At 37.0% G+C, this 22,620-nt stretch overlaps 1 protein-coding gene across 8 annotated transcripts in view; it reads left to right on the top strand.

Moving 5' to 3' along the window:
* Positions 1 to 22,225, top strand: part of LRRN1 (leucine rich repeat neuronal 1) — a 35,773-nt gene extending 13,548 nt beyond the window's left edge. For 7 of the 8 annotated variants that reach the window (XM_027042515.2, XM_027042514.2, XM_027042512.2 and 4 more), the window contains 2 exons: positions 16,865 to 16,940; positions 18,977 to 22,225. In XM_027042515.2, the coding sequence (XP_026898316.1) occupies positions 19,254 to 21,404 (2,151 nt within the window). In that variant the 5' untranslated portion in view covers positions 16,865 to 16,940; positions 18,977 to 19,253 and the 3' untranslated portion in view covers positions 21,405 to 22,225. The remainder of the gene's footprint in view (positions 1 to 16,864; positions 16,941 to 18,976) is intronic. The other variant, XM_027042516.2, reaches the window with a different exon arrangement.
* The last annotated feature ends 395 nt before the right edge of the window (positions 22,226 to 22,620 follow it).

Below are 22,620 nucleotides of genomic sequence, written 5' to 3'. Positions count from 1 at the left end.
GTTTTATGGTAGTACATCTCTGGCTCCACTGAGCCCTTTCATTTCATTTTGTCTCTATGCCTCTTGAGATCTTAAGTCTTCTATACTAGACTTTATGAGACAAACATCCAACTTCTCTCTGGTTATAACTTTACTCCCAAACTCCAAATGCCTGCTGGCTATTTTCACCCTAAAAATCACATCCCAGAAAGCTCAAAGGGAGGCACTGGTTTTTAGGATACAGAATGAGCTATGGCTGTGTAAGAGTATCCCATAGCCTTGTGCAGAGGAACAAAGCCTCCACAAACTGGCCCAGCAGAGAGAGAACTGGTAGAGAGTGCTGTCACCTTTCTCTTCCCACCCAATCACATAAATGGAGAAAGTCAACCCACTTTCAAAGTGAGGTCTTGCTCTTGCATGCCCCTGTCTTACTTTGGCAATCACTAGCATCAGAGTCAAACAGGCTCAGTGCCTTGATATTATTTTTAACTCTTCCTCCCCCATTTTTACATCTAGTCAGCTGTATATCTAATAGTTACCTCTCCACTTGTCAGTCTCTATTGTTTCCTAAACATGGCCCTTCTCTGTTCTTACCACCATGATCGCAGTTCCATTGCCTCTTCTTTAGCTTAATGAGAGTGCTTCTTAATGGGTTTCCCTACATCCATTATGTACCCTCCCCAGTCTGTCTTACACACAGCTGATGGATCAGTGTTTCTGAATTATAGACATGATTCCCTAGTTCCCATTACAAGACATTTAGTGGTACCCACTTGCTGTGGGATTGTGCTGGATATTTTCTATACCCTTCCAGATCCACCCTACCCTTCTCTACTTTGCTTTGTACTCTGGGAATCAGACTCAGATGGACTGCATCAATGGGTCCTTTGCCATCTGGCTTCTTGTTGGCTTTTGCTTCTTGCAGCAGCTAGCCGAGGGGTGTGAGTCAGTACCTTAACCTTATCCATGCCCTGTAAATGGTCCCTTTTCAAAACTCCCTTTTCAAAACCTCCTTTTTGAATGCACCATCTGTTTTCTGCTAGGTCTTAGACAAGGATAATAAATGAAAGAAAACTCCTTAGTGAAGCATGAAAGGCCCTCCATATCTAGATACCATCCAACCTTTCTATTTTGGTTTCTTTTCCTAGCTTGGCAGACCTTAAATCCCATTCAAAATGAAATAGTTCCCATTCCACGTACCTATTCAAGCTCTGCTGCTTTGGTGCCTTTACATCCAGGGTGTGCTGGTAAAAGTTTGACAGCCAGCTTTCCAAAAAGATAAGTTCTGATTTGTAGTGTTCACCAATTCCTGTGGTGTAAATACACCCAACCAGGACCAGTTTTTAAGTGACTAACACGATGTTTCTGAACGTGGATTTGGAAAGAAATGCTCACAATTGACTCAGGACACCACTGCTTTGCACACACCTTCCCCTTCAGCAAGGATGCCCTGTTTCCTACCCCATTACCCCCCAGGCCTTACACAGAATTGCTGCTCAGTAAGCCATTCTGGTTGATTTCTGTCACTCCTGTGGGCATTTGGAATGGTACTGAATCACGAGCTATGCTGATGGTAATAATTCTTAATCTTGAGGGCTGACATGGGTGCTAGTTAGATTTTTGAGACTTAAAAGCCCTGAAGCAAAAATAAGCTGTATATTTTATGCCAAGTTGCCAAAGCTTACTACTTAAAGTTGCTTAATGCTCCAAGAAATTGATTCTCATTTGCTGGTCTTGTTTTCAAATGTGGTCTTCATTATCCTCATTTAAATATAATTTGAAGTAATAAACCACCATTTAAATAGATTTCCTTTCTATTATAACAATTTGAACATTCCATAATTTAAATTGTGTCCTCTTAAAGCTAAAACTCTACAGAAAACTTTTAAGGTGCATGTTAGTCCTAGATGGAAAAGATTGCACTGCAATTTATTGAAATTGTATTTTCTTAAGAAATAGGCTTTTTGTGTAATCTACCTTTCTAAGAGATAACTTTAATTTTATTTCATTAACAAGATGATTCCTGTAGTTAAAGTTTTAAAAAAAATAACTGCAATTTCTATTAGAAAACTAGGAGGTAAAATAATAAAGATGATCTTTTAATATGTGTTATGTTAATCATTTATGTTTTAATGGTTATAAATGCCAATATGGATATTCAACAAAAATCATTCTATTTTTACTTCCAATTTAACAAAACATGTGAATTGAAGAAAGACTATAGAAAGCGTTATGATTTATAATGCCTGCTGGCATTTTAATGTTCTCAGCTGTTCTTTTGCACCATTTGATTACACAAAGCCTAAACTGTATAATTAAGGACCATCCCACTAATGTGCTCTGGTGGATTTATGGCGTCCAGGTCATGAACGATCTGAGCACTTTGAATATTGGACCATTAGTTTCAAATGCATACTAACATAGGAGAACATGCTGGCATCAAGAAGAACCTATGATAAGAAGCAATTTCAAATTCAGGGAGGTAGCTTTCACCTGATTTTCATTTACCAAAACAATTGAAAAACCTTGATTACCAGAAATTCTAATTAACTGGAAATTTTTCCTCTGGAGTGCACTTCTAGGAGAAAAGGGAAAATTGTAAGAAAATAAGTTAATAATCAAGACTTTACACTTGGGGGAAAAAAAAGGATTTCCAATAGGAGTTCATTATCAGGGTTTAAAGGAAAATGCCTTAAAGAAACCTAAAGCACAACTACCTTTATCAAAGACAAGAAAATGGATACTAAAGATTGAAACTAAAAGATTTCTAGGAAACCTTCAGCTACCCAGAAAATTAAACGTGCAAATTCCCTGAGCTTAATCTTCCAGCTAACCCAGGTTTTACTCTTCAGGTTAGTTTTCTTGTGTGTACTTAAGAGAATGCTGTATGCACTCACAATCTTTCTGGAGATCCAATAAAACAACTGAAGCAGGTAGTATTACAGAAAAGGCTCTGACTTCAGCACACGACAAACTGGCATTTAATCTCTGCTCTTTGACCAATTAGCTGTGGGAATTTTGATAGGTCACTTAATCTCTGAGCCCTGAAGTCATGTGTAATATCAGAATATTCACATCTACCTCCATTGGGTGCTGTGAGGACATAAAGCACTTTGTCTGGCACTGCCCCTTTTGTTAGTATCCTCTCTCTATCACTGTCTTTTGGCAATTGTGACACTCTCTCAGAGAACGACTGCAGCCCCAAGCTTTCAGAGAGAAGGTTTAAATAGGCAGGCACACTTTTTACTATATTCATTCTCTCTCGATGATGAAAAAAAATCAAGTTCTTTAACTCCTTTATTAGAACAGTCATATAAAAAGAATTGAGAGAAGCAACTTGACACCAAGTTTATTTTCAGAGTTCAGGGACAGATGGCTTTATTTTCCTTCTTTAAAAGAGATGACATTCAGTAGAGATACAACATACTTGAGGTCCATCAAGTCTAAGGGCAAATACTGTCATTTACCCGAACAGGGCTGTCTTTAACCTTGAGTAGCAAGAACTTTAAAGCTAAATATATGTACATTTCCATGTATCAGTCTCCACATTTTAAAAGAACATTTTAATGTGGAAGGAATATGTTTTTGACATTTTCTTAGTCTAACGCTTGAAGAGCGCTTAGTCTCCTAATTGGCAAATACTAAGCAGTCAGACTCTTCAGAGAAATACCAATAGATCAGAGGTAAAAGTATAGCCTCCCATCTTAAGGACACTGGATATTTTATTTTTTTAAGTAAAAATTTCATTAAAATATCAGATAGTTAATAAAGATTATTAGTGGATTAAAAAATATAACAAAAGTTGGTATAGAACTCTTTCTGAGCAAAGAAAAACCATAAATATTCTGAAAATGATGTGAACATGTTTGCTATTTTCTTGATGAGAAGCTATTTTCAGTATTATGAACTAAACTTTAATTTGGTCTGGAAGCAAAAGCAAATCTAGTATAATTTAATGGAACTGCTTTGCTGGGTTAGCATCCAAAACTCTTTGGTATTGGTATTAGCAGGCTACAGATTGGCACTTTGAGTACCAACTAGGACAAGTCTGGTTTTTCACGGGTCTATCTGTAGTTCTGAATGTATAATCAAGAACCATTGTAGCAACTGGCTCCTTATGACACGTTTATTAACGTGGCATGGTGAAATCTATGTCTGCAGTGAAAATACTAAGCAATATACTGTGAAGTAGTTAAAAAGAAGTAATGAAACTGAGCCTTCTAGGCATATTAAGGCTGCCAAACTGAAGATTTTACATTTATTTAACATTTAATCATGTTGGTAATTACAAAGCAATTATTTCATATAGACCTATTATGGGAGGAGAATTAAAATAATTTGTAAAAAGAATAAAAGTAATTGATTTCATGGTAGTTTTTATATCACTACACTTGCTGGTACTAAAAAGGAGCAATAAAAATAGCCCAGTTGTTCGTTCATGTTTTGTTCTGTTTAGCCTTCTGTCACTTTCTCAGTTCAATAATGTTAAATTGCTACTTTATGATTCCAGCTATGCAAATAGCTAATTTCTTACAAAGAAAGAAAACGATTCAAACTTTCTTGATCCTACAAGTGATTTGAACACAAAACAAAATTTTTCTCCCGGTCCTACTTTGCCTGTCATAGAATCTCAGGTATGTTTTGTTTTATTTTATTTTATTTTATTTCATTTCATTTATTTCATTTCATCTCATTTCATTTCATTTATTTTTTGAATCTTGGGGTTTTTAAAAGGGATTTGAAAGACCATAGGTTCAAGAATCTTTTAAACTGTATCTGGTGCATGACTTTTTTAATGTTTATTTATTTTTGAGAGAGAGGGAGAGACAGAGAGAGAGAGAGAAAGAAAACATGAGTGGGGAGGGGCAGAGAGAGAGGGAGAAAGAGGATCTTTGACAGTAGAGAGCCCAATGAGGGACTCACACTATGAACCACAAGATCATGACTTGAGCCAAAGTTGGTCGCTTAACTGACTGAGCCACCGAGGCACTCCAGGTGTGTATGCCTTTTAAAATATTGAAGGAAAAATTATTTTGGCAAAGAGCTGAGACAGTTCATAAAAAGTATTAGTCTTGCTTGCTAAGTCCTAAAAGAAGAAGCTGCAAAGATCATTAACTGCTTTTAAAATTAAGAAAAGCGCATGTTACTATCCGTAAGATTACAGGCAATGGTAGAAAACATCTCCTTTCATAATCAGTTCTTACGTGTAGTAGGTATGCAGTAGGGAGAAACAGGATGAGGAGAGTCAGCACCTTAAGTATTTAATACAATAAGCATTCAAATAAAAAATAATTGCAGTAGTTGATACACACAGAGCACTGTATTGCTTTCCTAGAAGTACTGCAACAAAGTACCAAAAATTGGTTGGCTTAAACAACAACAGAAATATATTGTTTCACGGCCCAAAAGTTTTAAATTCCATTTCTGATTCACACCAGCCACATTTCAAGTACTCAGTTGCTTCAGTAACTACCCTGTAGGGCGATGTCAACACAGAACATTTCTGTCTTCGTAGTGTTGTAGTGGCAAATGCTGATGGAGCCAGCTCAGGTTGGCAATTCTCTGCTCTCCTTCCCAAGGATCCACACATCTGCTCACTCACCCCTCCCTTTTGACATGTACCTTCCTTTATGGAGTCGCTTGGGTAGTTGTCTTCTTGTCTCCCTACAGGATTATAAACTCTTCAGTGACAGGGTCTGGTCTTTCTGGCCCTGTGACACTGTAAACACGCAATCAATATTTAATTACTCTAATTAAATTAGGCACTAGTTTATGGGATCTATTTTGCATTTAGTCTGAATCTAGATTTCATCAGAGTGTAGAGAAAAGAATGAATGAGAGAGCAGGTTTTTCCCAAGTCACAAGGATTAGGATGTATGGGGAGCAGATATGTTCTAAATGGTAAGGGTTTTGGTTTTGTTTTATTTTTGTCTTGTTTTGTTTTGCATCACCCCGGATATAGAAGAGACCCAGTAGGACTTTATTTGCAAGCTTAAAATTACTGTTATGTTTAGGTACCTGGAAAGCACATTTTCACTGATTCAGTTATTTTATTTATTTATTTATTGAGTGCCTACGAGGTAGATGCCAAGCCAGTGCCTGGCCCTGGATGACTCATTGTGAACAAAACAGAAACAGGGCCTGCCCTGTGATACTTATTCTAGTTCTAGCAGATTAACATTTTGGCAAGGACTCCCCCTGCCCAGACAGGCTGGGATGGGAGGAGTATGATCTAGGCTCTGGCCTCAGATCCCTGCCATCACATAGAACCTCCACCACTCTCCTGGCTCAAAGACCTTCATTATTCATTATTCCTACGTCTCCATCTCATCATTGGGGAAAATAGGGAGGAAATGGTTCCCACCTCGTGGGGTTGTGAGCATTAAGTAATTTATGTGAAGTGCTCCATGCAGTGCACGTTGCATAGTAAGAGCTAAGTGCTGTTAGTAAGTACTAACTGCTATTATTCTCATGACTACTACCCAGCCAGAATGACCCCGCAGCGAACATTAAATGTAAAAGAGAGAGAGAGAGAGAGAGAGAGAGAGAGAGAGAGAGAGACAGAGAAGTGTTTATATGGCTAGAAAATACTTCATTATTTGCAAAGGAGGTTTCCTGTCTTTCTTGGCCTAACAATATAATTCCCTTTGCTTACTATTTATATTTTGTACCCAGAGTAACTAAGATTGAAATGTGTTGCTAAATGCCCATTGTTTCTTGGTGAAAGATCTTATTCATTTGGGACACTTCTTTCCAAGACAATCAGGAACAGAATGCTTTGGGGGTCATTCAACCTCTTAGTGAGAGAGGTATGCACTTTTTAACATAGTTGCAAAGGAGAATCCTTTAAAGAGGCTTACCATTAAACTGCAAAATTGAAATCCTAAGTAACTAGCATGCAAAGATTTAATTAGCATGGTCTCATTAAAATAAATGTGTGACTTTTCTCTTCCAAAAATGACATTGCCTTTGAAAATACTTCCTGGAAATGAGTTAGGAAAAGGGGGGATTAAAGTTTGAAGGCAGTCATGTGATTCTTGGGGAGTTTGTAGTTACAGGTCTTTCTGAGCCCTACCCATTGTTGCTGGAGGACACCTGCTTATGTACCTGAATATCATATTCAAACAAAATAAAATAAAAATCTTGGACCTACCAGATTCTCCCATAAAATTCAATGTAGACCAAACTGCAGAAATCTTCTTGTGCTTTTGCTTTCTCATTTCTCATATTATAGAAATCTATTCTATTATTAGCTGAAGGATAGAGGATGTCTCAGTGGTAACCAAGCTATTTGACAGAGAGGAACCATCCCTAAACGTTCACTATGATTTGTTAAACTCCAATCATTCGGGAAGACTCTGCATTGCTTTCAAGAGCTATAAATGCTCCCAGCCACACAGTCTATACTATACTTCTGATACTTCATTGACAGTCCCATTTATCGATTCAAAATTGGGGGTTCTTTGGGAGCCTGGGTAACATGTGGGAGATAGTGTTTAGGGCACAGGCTTTAAAGCCAGGCTGTCTCTGAGTCCTGTTCCATCACTGTCTAGCTATATGTCTTGGGCAAGTTACTATTTCAATGCATGGTTTCCTCCGTGTGGAAGGGACAAACAGCTTACCTCTCAGGGGTGTTATGAGGAAAGCACCAAATGAGGGTTGGGTTTGGAAAGAAAGAAGGAAGGACGGAAGGAAGGAAGGACGAAAGGAAGGAAGGAAGGGAGGGAGGGAGGAAGGGAGGAAGGGAGGGGCAAATGGAGTGAGAGAGAGAAAGGGAGGAAAGAAGGAAGGAAAGAGAAGGAAAGGTTGGGGGTAAAAAGAGAAAGAATGGAAGGGAGGAAGGAAAGAAAAAGTATGATGGAAGGGAGGGAGGGAGGTAAGGAAATCTGTTCCAGATAGTTCTCAAGAAAACCATTAATTTCTTTGTTGGAAGAGCAAACGTTAACTTACATTTTTAGCACATGACTCTAGTTTTCTAAGTTGAGAACTCCAAAGGAAATTTATGATTGTTGAGATTCTACTATGTATCAGCTGCAGCTCAAGACTTGTACTCTCATCTAATCTGCACAGCACCCACATGAGGCAGGTATATAATAACCATGTCCTTCTAACAGATGAGGAAACCAAGACTCCGAGGGGTGGACAGTTTATCCAAGGCACCATAGGTAGTACCAGGATATGGACTTAGCTCTGTCTGCCTCTTGAGACCATAACTTTTCTTAAAAAAAAAAAAATACTAAACATAGAATTTTTTTTAAGCCATGATCAAGTGTCTTGCTCTCAACCATAAGGAGTGCTGCCTACATGGGCGCCTTTAAAAGTAGAAACGCAGAAAAGAATCATCAAATGCCTAAAATCCTGGAGCTGGAGAAGCCCTAAGACATCATCTAGATTTAGCCCAACCTCAACACTTACAGGTAGGGAAGATAGACAGCATGATCTGAGTTGGTGGGAAATGAGGACCCCCTAACTCTTGGTTCATTACTTCAGTCTCTCTACCATATTGCTTCTCAAACTACCTGACAATCAGATAGGGGTTCTGAGCTAGATAGCTTTAGGGCATGAGCCCTATGTCCTTGACTTGCTATCTTATTCAAGATCTTGGAACAAAGTGAAAAGCAGGGATGATACACTTTACACCATACACATATAGTCACTCACTATAGCTATTAATACATAGTAAATCTTTCATTAAGTAAGTCTGTTACTAAAGTAGCTACATTTATACTCATGAGGCCTCTTCTATCTTGAATGCCCATTTCCAATTCCTACTAATTGTTCAAATACACTTTACATTTCCTACACTTGAATTTCTATGCCCTTACAGAGTGTGCAAAACATTATCCATTATCAAATTAAGAGAAGCTTAATGTATGCATTCTAAAAATTATACTTGTGATTTGGCCATGCTTATGTAGAATAGGTCAACTATGATCAATTCACTGCCACGTTAAAAAAAAAAAAATCAATGAACATGATTAAGCTGACCTGACTTAATTTTTTCAAATAAGTTAGGCATCAGCATGATTGATTGAACTATCCCTGATCTACCTAATCAAAGGTCAAGATGGAGGTTATTAAACAAGCTATTTCACTCTCCCTAAATTGAATGATGTTTTCTTATGCTTCTAATAAATGATAATTGATTATGGAGCAGTAGAGGCTAACATCCTTCAAAGAGTTTTAGTTCCTGCCCAAGTGATCAAGAATATAAATTTCAACTAACCCTACACTAAGTGAAGCAGTGTGGGGTTCTGTAGTGTAAAGGATTGTGCATTTGGAGAGTAGAAATGGAGTCAAGTTGGCTTCGGAATATGTGACCTCACCTCTCTGAGGTACCTTCTATAAAATGAGAAGTTGTTTTAGATGTGCTAGGTGATCTCTAAGGCCTTTTCTAACTTTCACAGCTTGTATTTCTCTTATTTCACAGGGAGGCTAGCTTGTTTGCCTTTGATCAGTTGAAGCCAATTAAGAATCTGGAGTAGATGTTCTTCCCAAGGCTTCTTCCACAAGCACCTTTCCTTACCATGCCAAGCCACCAACTTGAATTTGGATTCATGCCTGCTGGCTGTGTCTGGGCTTTTGGCTTTTTAATTTCCTTCCTTCCTCCCTTCCTTCCTCCCTTCCTTCCTTCCTCCCTTCCTTCCTTCCTTCCTTCCTTCCTTCCTTCCTTCCTTCCTCTCTTCCTTCCTTCCTTTCCTTTCCTTTCTTTTCATTTCCTTTCCTCCCTCCCTCCCTTCCTCCCTCCCTCCTTTCTTTCTCTTTTTTCTTTTCTTTTCTTTTCTTTTCTTTCTTTCTTTCTTTCTTTCTTTCTTTCTTTCTTTCCTTCCTTCCTTCCTTCCTTCCTTCCTTCCTTCCTTCCTTCCTTCTTGTCTCCCTTCCTTCCTGTCTCTCTTCCTTTCCTTTCCTTTCCTTTCCTTTCCTTTCCTTTCCTTTCCTTTCCTTTCCTTTCCTCCCTCCTTTCTCTCTCTCTCTCTTTCTTTTTTCTTTCTTTCTTTCTTTCTTTCTTTCTTTCTTTCTTTCTTTCCTTCCTTCCTTCTAAACTTTCTTTTGTAATTTTTCAGTCCATCTAGTCCAGCCTTGCTCTGTTTACTGTGCCTGGCCAAACCTCCTGCAAGGGCTAATGTGCTGTCCATGCCTAGTCCTCTTAGGAGCTGAATGAATTGTGACCCCAGCTTCAATGCTTAGCTTGGAGACCAGCTGCGCCTTTGGGTTTTTCCCAGAGATGTTGGCCGACACTGCACCTGCAGTGTGATGGATTTGCCCTGGCCCAAAAGAGGAAGGAAAATGAGGGGGAATCAAAAGATCACTTGTGTACATCCTCTTCTTTGCACAGTAGTGCATTTGTACCACCCAAGTGTACCAGAGAATTTTTGAGACTTTATTAAGTAATAATAATAATAAATACAAGAAAGGAAAGAAAAAGAAAATAAAATAAAACTAGAGAAAGGACAATCAAACTTTTCTCTGGGAACCAGGAAAACCATAAATATTTAAAGTGGTCAGATTAGGAAATGCTGAATTAGGGATCAAGGGGTTTGGGTTTTATTTTGTTTCTCTGCCAATTAACTAGGTCATCTTGGATCACTTAGGGGACCTTTAAGGTTCTGCCTTCCTTTAAAAGTAGGTCTTCCAAAAGAAAGGAGTATAAAATGAATTTTTCTAAATGCCATCCTTTTTTTTAAACTCAAGTTTTCTTCAGAGCAAAGATTCACACTGTAATATAGTGAATCTCTAATTATAGGCTTTCACATGTGGAGTATTTGCCAGTAATATTTTAAAGTTGATATTTAATCATCTACTTATCAAATACTCCTATTAGCTTAGCATTATAACTGATATGATGTCTATTATATTTATATGTATTTCAGAGGTTGCAAACTGACCACAGGCCACAAAAGGCCTTGGAAAGCAGATGGTTTTTGTTTGGCCTGCATAGTTAACATTTTTGGATGCCTTTGGAGTGCAGGCACACTCCAGCTTTTTACATGACTGTGTTAGATTCAGTTGACTTCACCTACCTAGCCCCTGAAAGCACTGGAGTTTGAGAGCCTTGGCATAATCAAACTTGCTGCATCTCAGAAAATGGCTAGAAGGAATTTTCCATGACACCAGGAGAATGGGTTGGTAAGATGACTTCTTGAGGTGTTTCTTAGCCTGGAAAGCTGTGACTTCCTTTCCTCTCAACCTACTTACTGTAAGATAAATAAAATAGAACACAAAGTTACTAGACTCTTTCAAGGTCACCTAGGAGATTGGTGGTGAAGCCAAAATTAAGAATCTCTTCCCTGGTGTCCTCATTCTGTTGCTTGGCCCACTCAGACATGCTGCTGCACTGCTTGCTGATGAATAATGTGGGCTCTCAGGAACAGTTCCTTATGCAAAAGAGCTTCACCAAGCTCCATTATGTCCTTGCAAGGGGATAGACTTTATTGTTTCCTTAATGCATTATGGAGACTATTATAGCTCTTCCTCCCATAGGAACCCTCCATCTGTGATCACTAACACACACTACAGGGTGTTTTGCTTGGGATAATGTGTGAACAAGGAACATGATTTTGGGAAATGGTTGGAGAAAGAAATCTAAGATTCAGAAAGGGCCAGGGACCAGACAAAAGTCCAAGAAACTAATGTCTTTAAAAATAGTTCATGCAGGGATGCCTGGCTGGCTTAGTCAGTAGAGCACACAGCTCTTGATCTCAGACTCATGTGTTCAAGCCCCATGCTGGGTGTAGAGATTACTTTTAAAAAATGATTAAAAAAATTAAAAATAGTCCATGCAGTTTCAATATTCAGAATGTATTTGCAATGCCTTATTTCCTTCCCAAGGAAGATGAAATATACCCTCCATAAAGAATTTGCTGTGATCATTCTGTCTTTCTCTCTCTCTCTCTCTCACTCTCTCTCTCTCTCTCTTTCTCTCTCTCTATTTCTCTCTGTCTCTGGCCAGGCTGTTTTCAGAACTCGTAGTTGCTGATGTTACAAAAGGTACCCTGTATTGATTTCAACTACCTACTCCTTTCTTTCATACTCAAACCCATTAAAAAGACTCAGATCCAATGAGACATCAAACCTGTAAATAGTAATGTGTAACATCTTTCAGGCACTCGCTATGTGGCAGGCCCTCTGCCAAAAGCTTTACATTTAACTTGTCATTCTAATTCTCTCACCACCCTTGCAAAGTAGGTTTTATGATCTTCATTTTCTAAAAAAAAGTTAACTGAGACTCAGAAAGAAAGCTTCAATAACTTGCCCAAGGTCACAGAACTGAATTTGAAACCAGGTTTGTCTCCAGAAGCCACACTCTTAACTCTATTGCTAAACTCCTCTTTCAAAAAGCTAATATAGCCTTTTGAGCCTAACAATCAGCCATGTGCACCTGAAGCAAAGTCATGCTGGCATTCCACACAGGGAAATTACCTTTGGGAGGTCAATCCAGTGAATGGAGTCTACCTAGCTCTACCTTGCTCCCCTCCCCCCACAAGAGTGGCTACAGGGAGAATTTATAAGGAGACAATGTATTTTTTAACCAGAAGGAAAGCTTCATTGAACAAAAATCCCATTGTCCTATTATTAAGCCATGCCCAAAAGAAGATAAGCAAATTTGAATGCTGCATTAGCTCTGGATCTATTTGGGGACCAATAGAGCTAAAAAATGATTTCTTTAAACATTACATATACAGTGTGAATTTGACCACCAAAGAAAGCATACATAAATGCACATGTCCTAAGAGGGCATTTTCATTTTCTAGGGGATCAAAAATTAAGCTTTTTATTGCTGTGACTACTGTCTATAAAAGGATGTTAATTTCTAGGTTGGAGGTTTGTATTTCATAATTTGCTTGCTTCCATAGGGTTTTAATTTAGCACAGGGCCATATTTGGTCTCTGAATTTCTAACACTTAATTCCAATAATACTGGTTGGAAATATAACGGAAATGGTAAAAAGAAACAATGACTTTTTTCCAAACACCTGTCATGCCCAAAGGTCTTAAAGAGATTTGCTTATTCATTACCTCCCAATAGCCCTGCAGAGTGAGAATGAAATTTAATGGCAAACTTGATGAGGTTCCAGAGATTCAAATAAGTATCTGAGGGCTCACTTTGTGCTGGACTCTTTCCCAGGCTCTTTAGTTATCATAATTTTCATATATGAAGTATGTATAATTAGCCTTAATTTAGGCATTGAAAGTGAGACAGAATTCTCATAGTTGACACAGGGTAATACATCTAATAAGTGAATAAGTCAGAATCTGAATACAGATCACTGGATCCCCAACACAGAATTATTTCTACAGAGAGCTATCTGGGTTTTAATATAACTAGAATTAACTTAATCGTCATGTTATTGTGATTGCTTCTTTCTTTCACCCAACTTTGTAAGAATTTAATGCATAAGGAACCAAACCCAAGTTATACTAAATACTGTGATTTTGTTAAACTGACATCCCATCTCATGATTGTATGGGAAAATAGGGATCAGTGTCAAATTCACTTGATGGTTATGACCATGCTCTCCATTTCCCTTGGAATTTTATATTCAGTGCAGAGTGTCCCAAACATATCTTATTGGAAAAAGAAGTATCAAATGTAATTATGTAATTGTTTGTTTGACATGCATCCCTTGCCAATACTGAGCCTTTAAAACCATGGTTTCTCACTTAAGGAATTGTTTTTTTAAACTGCCAGACTTCTTTGTGGAACATCATTCTGGTAATTAGTAGGACATTTTCTTCTCACATTTGACCGACTTAGTCCAGTAAGCCCTAGAACAAAACAATTCCACTAAAAAAATCTATACTGGCCATTTTTCAATTTGTTGCAGAATTTAAGATAATTAATTGGTATATATGTGACAAAGTAGGCCTGAAGTAGAATGGTTTTACATTTTTTAATGATAAAAAATGACATTAAATTTGCCATCTTCCATTTTTAAGTATACAGTTCAGTAGTGCTAAATATATTCACATTGTTGTCTAGCAAAGTTCTCAAGCTTTTTCATTTTATAAAACTTAAATACCCAGTAAATACAAATACCCCCACTCCTTCCCACAACCCTCGGCAACCACATTCTACTTTTTGTTTCTATAATTTTGACTATAGATACTTCATATGAGTGGAATCATGGTATTGGTCTTTTTGTGATGGACTTATTTCATCCAGGATACTGTCCTTGAAGTTCACCCACATCATAGATGTGATAAAATTTCCTTCTTTTTTTAAGGTTGCATGATATCCCATTTTGTGTATATGTCACATTTTCTTTTTCCATACATCCACCAGTAGACATATGGATTGCTTCCATCTCTTTGCTATTGTGAACAGTGCTGCATTGAATGTTGGTGTGTGAATATCTCTTCAAGATCTTGCTTTGAATTCTTTTGGATATATACCCAGAAGTGGGGTTGTTGGATCATATGGTAATTATATTTTTAATTTATTGCAGAACAGCCATTCTACATTCTATAGTGGATGCATCATTTTACTTGTTATTTTCTGTTCTTTTAATGGTAGTCATCCTCATGGGTATGAAGTGATATATCACTGTAGTTTTGATTTGTATTTCTCTTATGATTAGTGATGTTAAGCGTCTTTTCATGTCCTTATTGTCCAGTTGGATATCTTTGGAGAATTGTCTGTTGTTACAGAGTTATAGGAGTTCCTTATGTAATTCTGGACATTAGTCCCTTATCAGATATATGATTTGCAGATATTTTCTCCTATTTTGTTGATTGCCTTTTCACTCTGTTGATTTTTTTCCTATGATGTGCAGAAGTTTTTAAGTTTGATTTAGTCATATTTGCTATTTTTGCTTTTATTGCTTGTTTTTGGTGTTTAAGAAATCAGTGTTCTGAAGCTTTTCTCCTCTGTCTTTTCCTAGGCGTTTTCCAGTTTTAGGTCTCACATTTAGGTCTTTAATTCATTTTGAGTTAATTTTTGTATATGATGGAGGGTAAGGGTCCAACTTCATTTTTTTGCATGTGGATATCCAATAACAGTTGGCGAAAGTATCCTTACCTCATTGTGTAGGCTTGGCACAAAATTCCAAGGTCATTTGATCATGTCCAGGAGAATTTATTTCTGTGCTCTCTTCTATATGTCTGCTTTTATGCCAGTACCATGCCATCTTGATTACTGTTGACTTATTGTATGTTTTGAACTCATGAAGGATGAGGCCTCCAACTTTGCTCTTTTTCAGGACTGTTTTGGCTCTATTCAGGGTCTCATGAATTTCCATATGAATTTTAAGATTTTTTTTTTCTATTTCTGCTAAAACTGCTGTTGGGCTTTTGACACAGCTTACATTCAATCTGTAGATCACTTTAGGTAGGATAGACATATTAACAATATTAAGTCTTCCAATCCATGAACATGGGATATATATCTATTCATTTGTATGTTTTATTCTTTTATGCTCTGTAGTTTTCAGTGCACAAATCATCCCCTTGGTTAAATTTATTCCCAAGTGTTTTATTCTTTTTGATGCTATTGTAGGTTGGATTATTAATTTCCTTTTTGGATTGGTCATTAATAGTATACAAAAACACAACTGATTTTTATGTATTTATTTTGTGTCCTGCAACTTTGCTGAAATTGTTTATTATAACAGTTTAGGGGGGTTTTGTGACATCTTTAGGATTTTCTTCATGTGAAATCATACCATCTGCAGACAATTTTACTTCTTCATTTCCAATTTGGATGCTTTATTTTTTTTTTCTTGCTTAATTGTTTTGACTCAAACTTCCAATACTAAGTTGAATAGAAATGGTTAAAGTGGTCATCCTTACTTTGTTCTTGATCTTGGAGGAAAAGCTTATACTCTTTCAACATTGAATATGATTTTAGCGGTGGGCTTTTAATATATGTTTTTAGTATATTGAGGCAGTTTTCTTTCATTCCTAGTTTGTTGAGTGTTTTCACCATGAAAGGGTGTTGAATTTTGCCAAATGCATTTTCTGCCTCAACTGAAATGATCATGTGGGTTTTGTCATTCATTCTATTAATATGGTCTATTACTTTGAATTATTTTCATATATTGAACCATGCTTACATTCTGGGTATAAATCCAACTCAGTCATGGTGTATAAACCTTTTAATATACTGTTGAATTCAATCTGCTAGTATTGTTGACGAGTTTTGCATCAATATTCATCAGGGACATTGGTCTGTAGTTTTCTTCTCTTGTTGTGATAATGGATTTACTTTTAAACACCATTAGTGAATAATTCCTGAGACAGGCCTTATGTTTTAAACATATAAAATGGTTTAAGCATTCTTTTAAGCTTTGTTCTCTGGCTAATGTCATGTTCAAAAATTAGGCTGGAAAATATGTTAAAAAGAATTCAGAATGGTACACAACTAGAAACATCTTAAAACACCTCCTTTTATGTCAAGGAAGTTTCATTCTCCATTCTCAAAGAAGCCAAATGCAGGTTTGGGGAAGGAAAAAGTCTTCCCTCTATGTTTGATATGGTATTTAACATTCTCAACTTGTGTGGTTTGTTTATTTATTTGTTTGTTTGTTTAAAGAGGTATGTGTATGTCAAATAGATTTGAGTACTGCAATGCAATTACTTCAAACCATATAATTTAAACTAAAATGGAGACATTACTTGTGACAATATTCGAAGTATAGCCCCATTAAAGATATTTTTCAGTAGCAACAGATGGTTTTGGGAGACTCACACAACTTCAGCACATATTTACTTTTAGCTATGTTTCCTTAAGTTCAGTCAAAACATAAATGTTAATTGAAATTCCATCTCAGAGTTATGAAAAGTAGATTTATTCTTTGGGTTTTCTATTTTGAATTAAGATTAAGCAATAACATGTGGCAGAAATTTACTTAACAGAAAACTTACTGTGGTCATTGTACCTCTTTTAGGATTACTCTGAATGGAAACAAAAAGAGGAATAAATTTCTGGAGGCAATGATATTTGGAAAATTATTGCTCTCTGAGGTATGTTTTTATTTTATGGATTTTCCTGATAAAAGTCAGAATCAGGTAATTTTATAATGTTGAAAAGTTTTGTACATATATAATATATGGTAAAGGAACCAGATTAGGGTGAGGGGAATGCCAGTGTTGCCTCTCCACACGGAAGAGAAAGTATCCAGCATCAGCATTATGCAACACATCCATTTCCTTCTCCTACCTCCAAATGCCAAATATGGATCAGGTGATTTTTTTTCTAAATACCATCTTGTTAGACCAGTAACTTGGTTTGCATATTTTCTAAAACAACAACAAAAATATAGCACTTTGCTTTCTTTCTACTAAAATATGACAAATACAGAACTTTTAGGACTGGCTATTTGTATTAGTTTGCTTCTTGGTCAATCACAAAGAAAACTGTATTTTGCAAAGTTCAAAGATAATAGCACCAAATACAAATCGAAAGCTTGCTATGTGTTGGACACCAGGCTTCAAGTACATTATGTGCTGTATTTTATTGAATCCTTACAGTAATTTTAGGAGGCTAAAGAAAACACCAGCCACTAAAGTTCTTCAATACTTAAAGCTGAAGTTCAATATAGAAAAACAAATGTAAGGAAACATGTAACTGTACATTTAATATCTTAGTAAGTAACTGCCTAGTTTTGAGAAAGTAAGATAGACCACAGATCCTCAGTGGCTTTTTATACCTGATTGGAATCCAGAAAACTAGAACCATTAACTGCTAATATTATCTTTTATAAGCAGGTAAGCAATACATACTTGACCTCAGAAGACCTCATTCAAACCATTAGATTATGACAGAATAAGTCAAATGTCCCCAGCTTTCCTTCATTTACCTATTCTCCAACAACCACTAGTTAGCTAGAACTAATATGGATAAGAGATATAGTAAGATGTCAATAAATATAATTAACTTCTGTGAACATTTAATATCTGTCAAGCACTACACTAAGAGCTTTATATCAATTCCTTGAATTCTCTCAATAATCCTAATGACCAAACCCATTTTATATAAAGAAGCTGAGGCTTCAATGTATTAAAGAACATATCCCCTCCACTAAAAGAAACATATCCAGTATATCCATGCTTTATAACTCCTAAGTGGCTAGTGACATTCCCATGAGATTGGTGAAATTAAATGTGTAAATACATTTGTGTTTTTCATGAAGACCAGTGGTAATAGTGGGGTAAAGTCCTTTGACTATTTTATTCAGTCCAAGATTAGCTGTGACCATTAGAATATAAGAAAAACTGACATTTTCTTTTTTTTATGTTTATTTATTTTTGAGAGACAGAGAGAGAGAGAGACAGAGTGTGAGTGAGGGAGGGGCAGAGAGGGAGGGAGACACAGTTTCCAAAGCTGACTCCAGGCTCTGTGCTATTAGCACAGAGCCTGTTGTGGGACTCAAACCCAAGAGGTGTGAAATCATAACCTGAGCTGAAGCTGGACACTTAACCAACTGAGCCACTCAGGTGCCCCTGATATTTTCTTTTTGTAGTTGAGTTAGATTAATTTTTTGCATAAGAATAATTGAGCTAGAAAAGCATTGACTGAATAGGTCTTCAGAGTATACCATTTGGAAAAAAAAAACTTCTGAAAACAAATAAAAACAACTATTAAAATATAATAAACTAAAAATGAACTTTGAGTGTTTTATAAACTGCCTTTCATGTTTTGCTTTTGACCTTTTGATTCTTCTTGGAGGCTTAAATAGGCAATTTCTCAAGTCAACTTTGTTTTTAAAGAAATGATATCTGTGTGTTTTTCTGAGTGTCCTTGGTGTGTGTGTGTGTGTGTGTGTGTGTGTGTGTGTGTGTGTTTGAGGGTTTTACCCAATTAAATTGTAAAAGTGGTAACTAGTTTTAGTGTAAGAAGGAAAATATAGGAAAGTATACTGTAATTTAAAAGCTTGTGTAGTTATTTTGAACATTCTGTTAATAGATTTGTGATTATGCCTTTTTAGTAGACAAAAGAAAGGCTGTAATGTAGCAAGTATATGGAAAAAACATAACATCTGTCCTAATCTAATTTTCAGGCACATCTCCAGACTTTGATTTGGCTGAAGTAACTTCTACCACAGAGCTGTGGGCATGCCTGGGATTGAGAAACACAGTTAAAAGACTCCCAGTTGCTTCTTGCCTTTTGAAAACTTCTGAAAACCATCCCTTCAGACCCCAGAATTGTACCCATCTCAACCAAGACTTTGCTTGAATGTTTACATTTTCTGCTTCCTATTCTACCTATCACTATTTAGCATTCACCTTTTGTTAAAATTTAGGAGTGTCAGGATTGAGCTTGCTCAGCAAGCCAGCATGGCTAGAATGAGCTTTGTGTTAGCAGCTTGCCAATTGGTGCTGGGCTTGCTAATGACTTCATTAACTGGGTACTCCCTACAAAATAGTGAGTGTCCACAACTTTGCGTATGTGAAATTAGGCCCTGGTTCACCCCGCAATCCACATACAGAGAAGCCACCACTGTTGATTGCAATGATCTCCGCTTAACAAGGATTCCCAGCAACCTTTCTAGTGATACTCAAGTGCTTCTCTTACAGAGCAATAACATCGCAAAGACCGTGGATGAGCTCCAGCAGCTTTTCAACTTGACTGAGCTAGATTTCTCCCAAAACAACTTCACAAATATTAAGGAGGTCGGGCTAGCAAACCTGACCCAGCTCACTACTCTACATTTGGAGGAAAATCAGATTACGGAAATGACTGATTACTGTCTGCAGGACCTCAGCAACCTTCAAGAACTCTATATCAACCATAACCAGATTAGCACTATTTCTGCTAATGCTTTTTCAGGCTTAAAAAATCTTTTAAGGCTCCACTTGAACTCCAATAAATTGAAAATCATTGATAGCCGCTGGTTTGATTCAACACCCAACCTGGAAATTCTCATGATTGGGGAAAACCCTGTGATTGGAATTCTGGATATGAACTTTAAACCCCTCTCAAATTTGAGAAGCCTGGTTTTGGCAGGAATGTATCTCACTGATATTCCTGGAAATGCCTTGGTGGGCTTGGATAGCCTTGAAAGCCTGTCTTTTTATGATAACAAACTGGTCAAGGTCCCCCAACTTGCCCTGCAAAAGGTTCCAAATTTAAAATTCTTAGACCTCAACAAAAACCCCATCCACAAAATCCAAGAAGGGGACTTCAAAAATATGCTTCGGCTAAAAGAACTAGGAATCAACAATATGGGGGAACTTGTTTCTGTGGATCGCTATGCCCTTGATAACTTGCCTGAACTCACAAAGTTAGAAGCCACCAATAACCCCAAATTATCTTATATCCACCGCTTGGCTTTTCGAAGTGTTCCTGCCCTGGAAAGCTTGATGTTGAACAACAATGCCTTGAATGCTGTTTACCAAAAGACAGTAGAATCCCTTCCCAATCTTCGTGAGATCAGTATCCATAGCAACCCCCTGAGGTGTGACTGTGTCATCCACTGGATTAACTCCAACAAAACAAACATCCGCTTCATGGAGCCTTTGTCCATGTTCTGTGCCATGCCACCTGAATATAGAGGGCAGCAGGTAAAGGAAGTTTTAATCCAAGATTCAAGTGAACAGTGCCTCCCAATGATAGCTCATGACACATTCCCAAATCATTTAAACATGGATATTGGCACAACAGTTTTCCTAGATTGTCGGGCCATGGCTGAGCCAGAACCCGAAATTTATTGGGTCACTCCTCTTGGAAATAAGATAACTGTGGATACACTTTCAGATAAATACAAGCTAAGTAGCGAAGGTACTTTAGAAATATCTAACATACAAATTGAAGACTCAGGAAGATATACTTGTGTCGCCCAGAATGTTGAAGGGGCTGACACACGTGTAGTGACAATTAAGGTTAATGGAACCCTTCTGGATGGTACCCAGGTGCTGAAAATATATGTCAAGCAGACAGAATCTCATTCCATCTTAGTGTCCTGGAAAGTCAATTCCAATGTCATGACATCAAACTTAAAATGGTCATCTGCCACCATGAAGATTGACAATCCTCACATAACCTATACTGCCAGGGTCCCGGTAGATGTTCATGAGTACAACCTAACACATCTGCAGCCTTCTACAGATTATGAAGTGTGTCTCACAGTGTCTAATATTCATCAGCAGACTCAGAAGTCATGTGTGAATGTCACAACTAAAAATGCCGCCTTTGCACTGGACATTTCTGATCAAGAAACAAGTACAGCCCTTGCTGCAGTAATGGGGTCCATGTTTGCCGTCATTAGCCTTGCATCTATTGCTGTGTACATTGCCAAAAGGTTTAAGAGAAAAAACTACCACCACTCATTAAAAAAGTATATGCAAAAAACTTCTTCAATCCCACTAAATGAGCTGTACCCACCACTCATTAATCTCTGGGAAGGTGACAGTGAGAAAGACAAAGATGGTTCTGCAGACACCAAGCCAACCCAGGTTGACACATCCAGAAGCTATTACATGTGGTAACTCAGTGGATATTTTGCTTCTGGTAGTAAGGAGCACAAAGACGTTTTTGCTTTATTCTGCAAAAGTAACAAGTTGAAGACTTTTGTATTTTTGACTTTGCTAGTTTGTGGCAGAGTGGAGAGGACGGGTGGATATTTCAAATTTTTTTAGTATAGCGTATCGCAAGGGTTTGACACGGCTGGCAGCATCTCTAGGCTTCCAGTTTGTGTTTGGTTTTTATTCTTATCATTATTATGATTATTATTATATTATTATTATATTATTATTATTATTTTGTTTTAGTTGTTGTGCTAAACTCAATAATGCTGTTCTAACTACAATGCTCAATAAAATGATTAATGACAGGTTGGGGTTCCCTGTGCTTTTACCAATAGCATGACCCCTTCTGAAGCCATCAGTAGAAAGTACAAAGTCCTCCAAAAAGCTAACACAGTTGTGAAGCAGCATTGAACCTTTTGTAGCAATCTGGTCTACAGACTTTTTAACTCAAGAAGCTAAGGCTAGACTTGTTACCTTCGTTGAATGATGTTAGTTGACTGTACTGTAATGTTGTATCAACTGAATTGAATGTTTGCCTTTGAACAATGACTTTTCCTTTTTTGTAATAGTTAAAGAGGCTTAGAACAAGCTAACAGGCAATAGAAATATGTATATCAGATTTTTTATGTAACAATCTACATGTTAATTGTTACCTTATTCTTTTTATCTTTAGTAGACACTTTTAAAAGAAAAGACAATTTTGTTGTGTTTAACTCACCAACATGTGGTGTATAATGAAGACAGAACTATAATAAATTAGTTTTGTTCTGATTTTTTTAGAACACTTGCAATAATGTATCATTTATAGTTCTTGCTAGTGGCAGTGGTGATTATTTTTCACATCCCTAATACAAACAACCAAAATAAATCAACTATAGTGTGATGCTTTTTAAAACTAGGCCCTAAAAGTTTTGAATTCTTTTTCTAAGGGAAGAAATATCTATTTTAGTGAAGATATTTTAATGAAAAGGATTTCTATATCTTGAATATTACTGATCAGAACTAATGGAGGGAAGCATTCTTATGAACAAAAAGGCATATTACTGTATCCCATACGTAACTAAACGTGATTTGAAAAACTAGAGATATACATATTGATGAAGTGATAGATATGTCACATTTTTTTCTGTAAGGGTTTTGTTAAAATCCAAATTTTTTTTACTGTTTTCCATGCTCT

The sequence above is a fragment of the Acinonyx jubatus genome, chromosome A2 (genome assembly GCF_027475565.1).
Source record: "Acinonyx jubatus isolate Ajub_Pintada_27869175 chromosome A2, VMU_Ajub_asm_v1.0, whole genome shotgun sequence".
Taxonomy (NCBI): domain Eukaryota; kingdom Metazoa; phylum Chordata; class Mammalia; order Carnivora; family Felidae; genus Acinonyx; species Acinonyx jubatus.
Note: the sequence above shows the minus strand (reverse complement) of the source record. Positions and strands in the feature narration are given on the sequence as shown.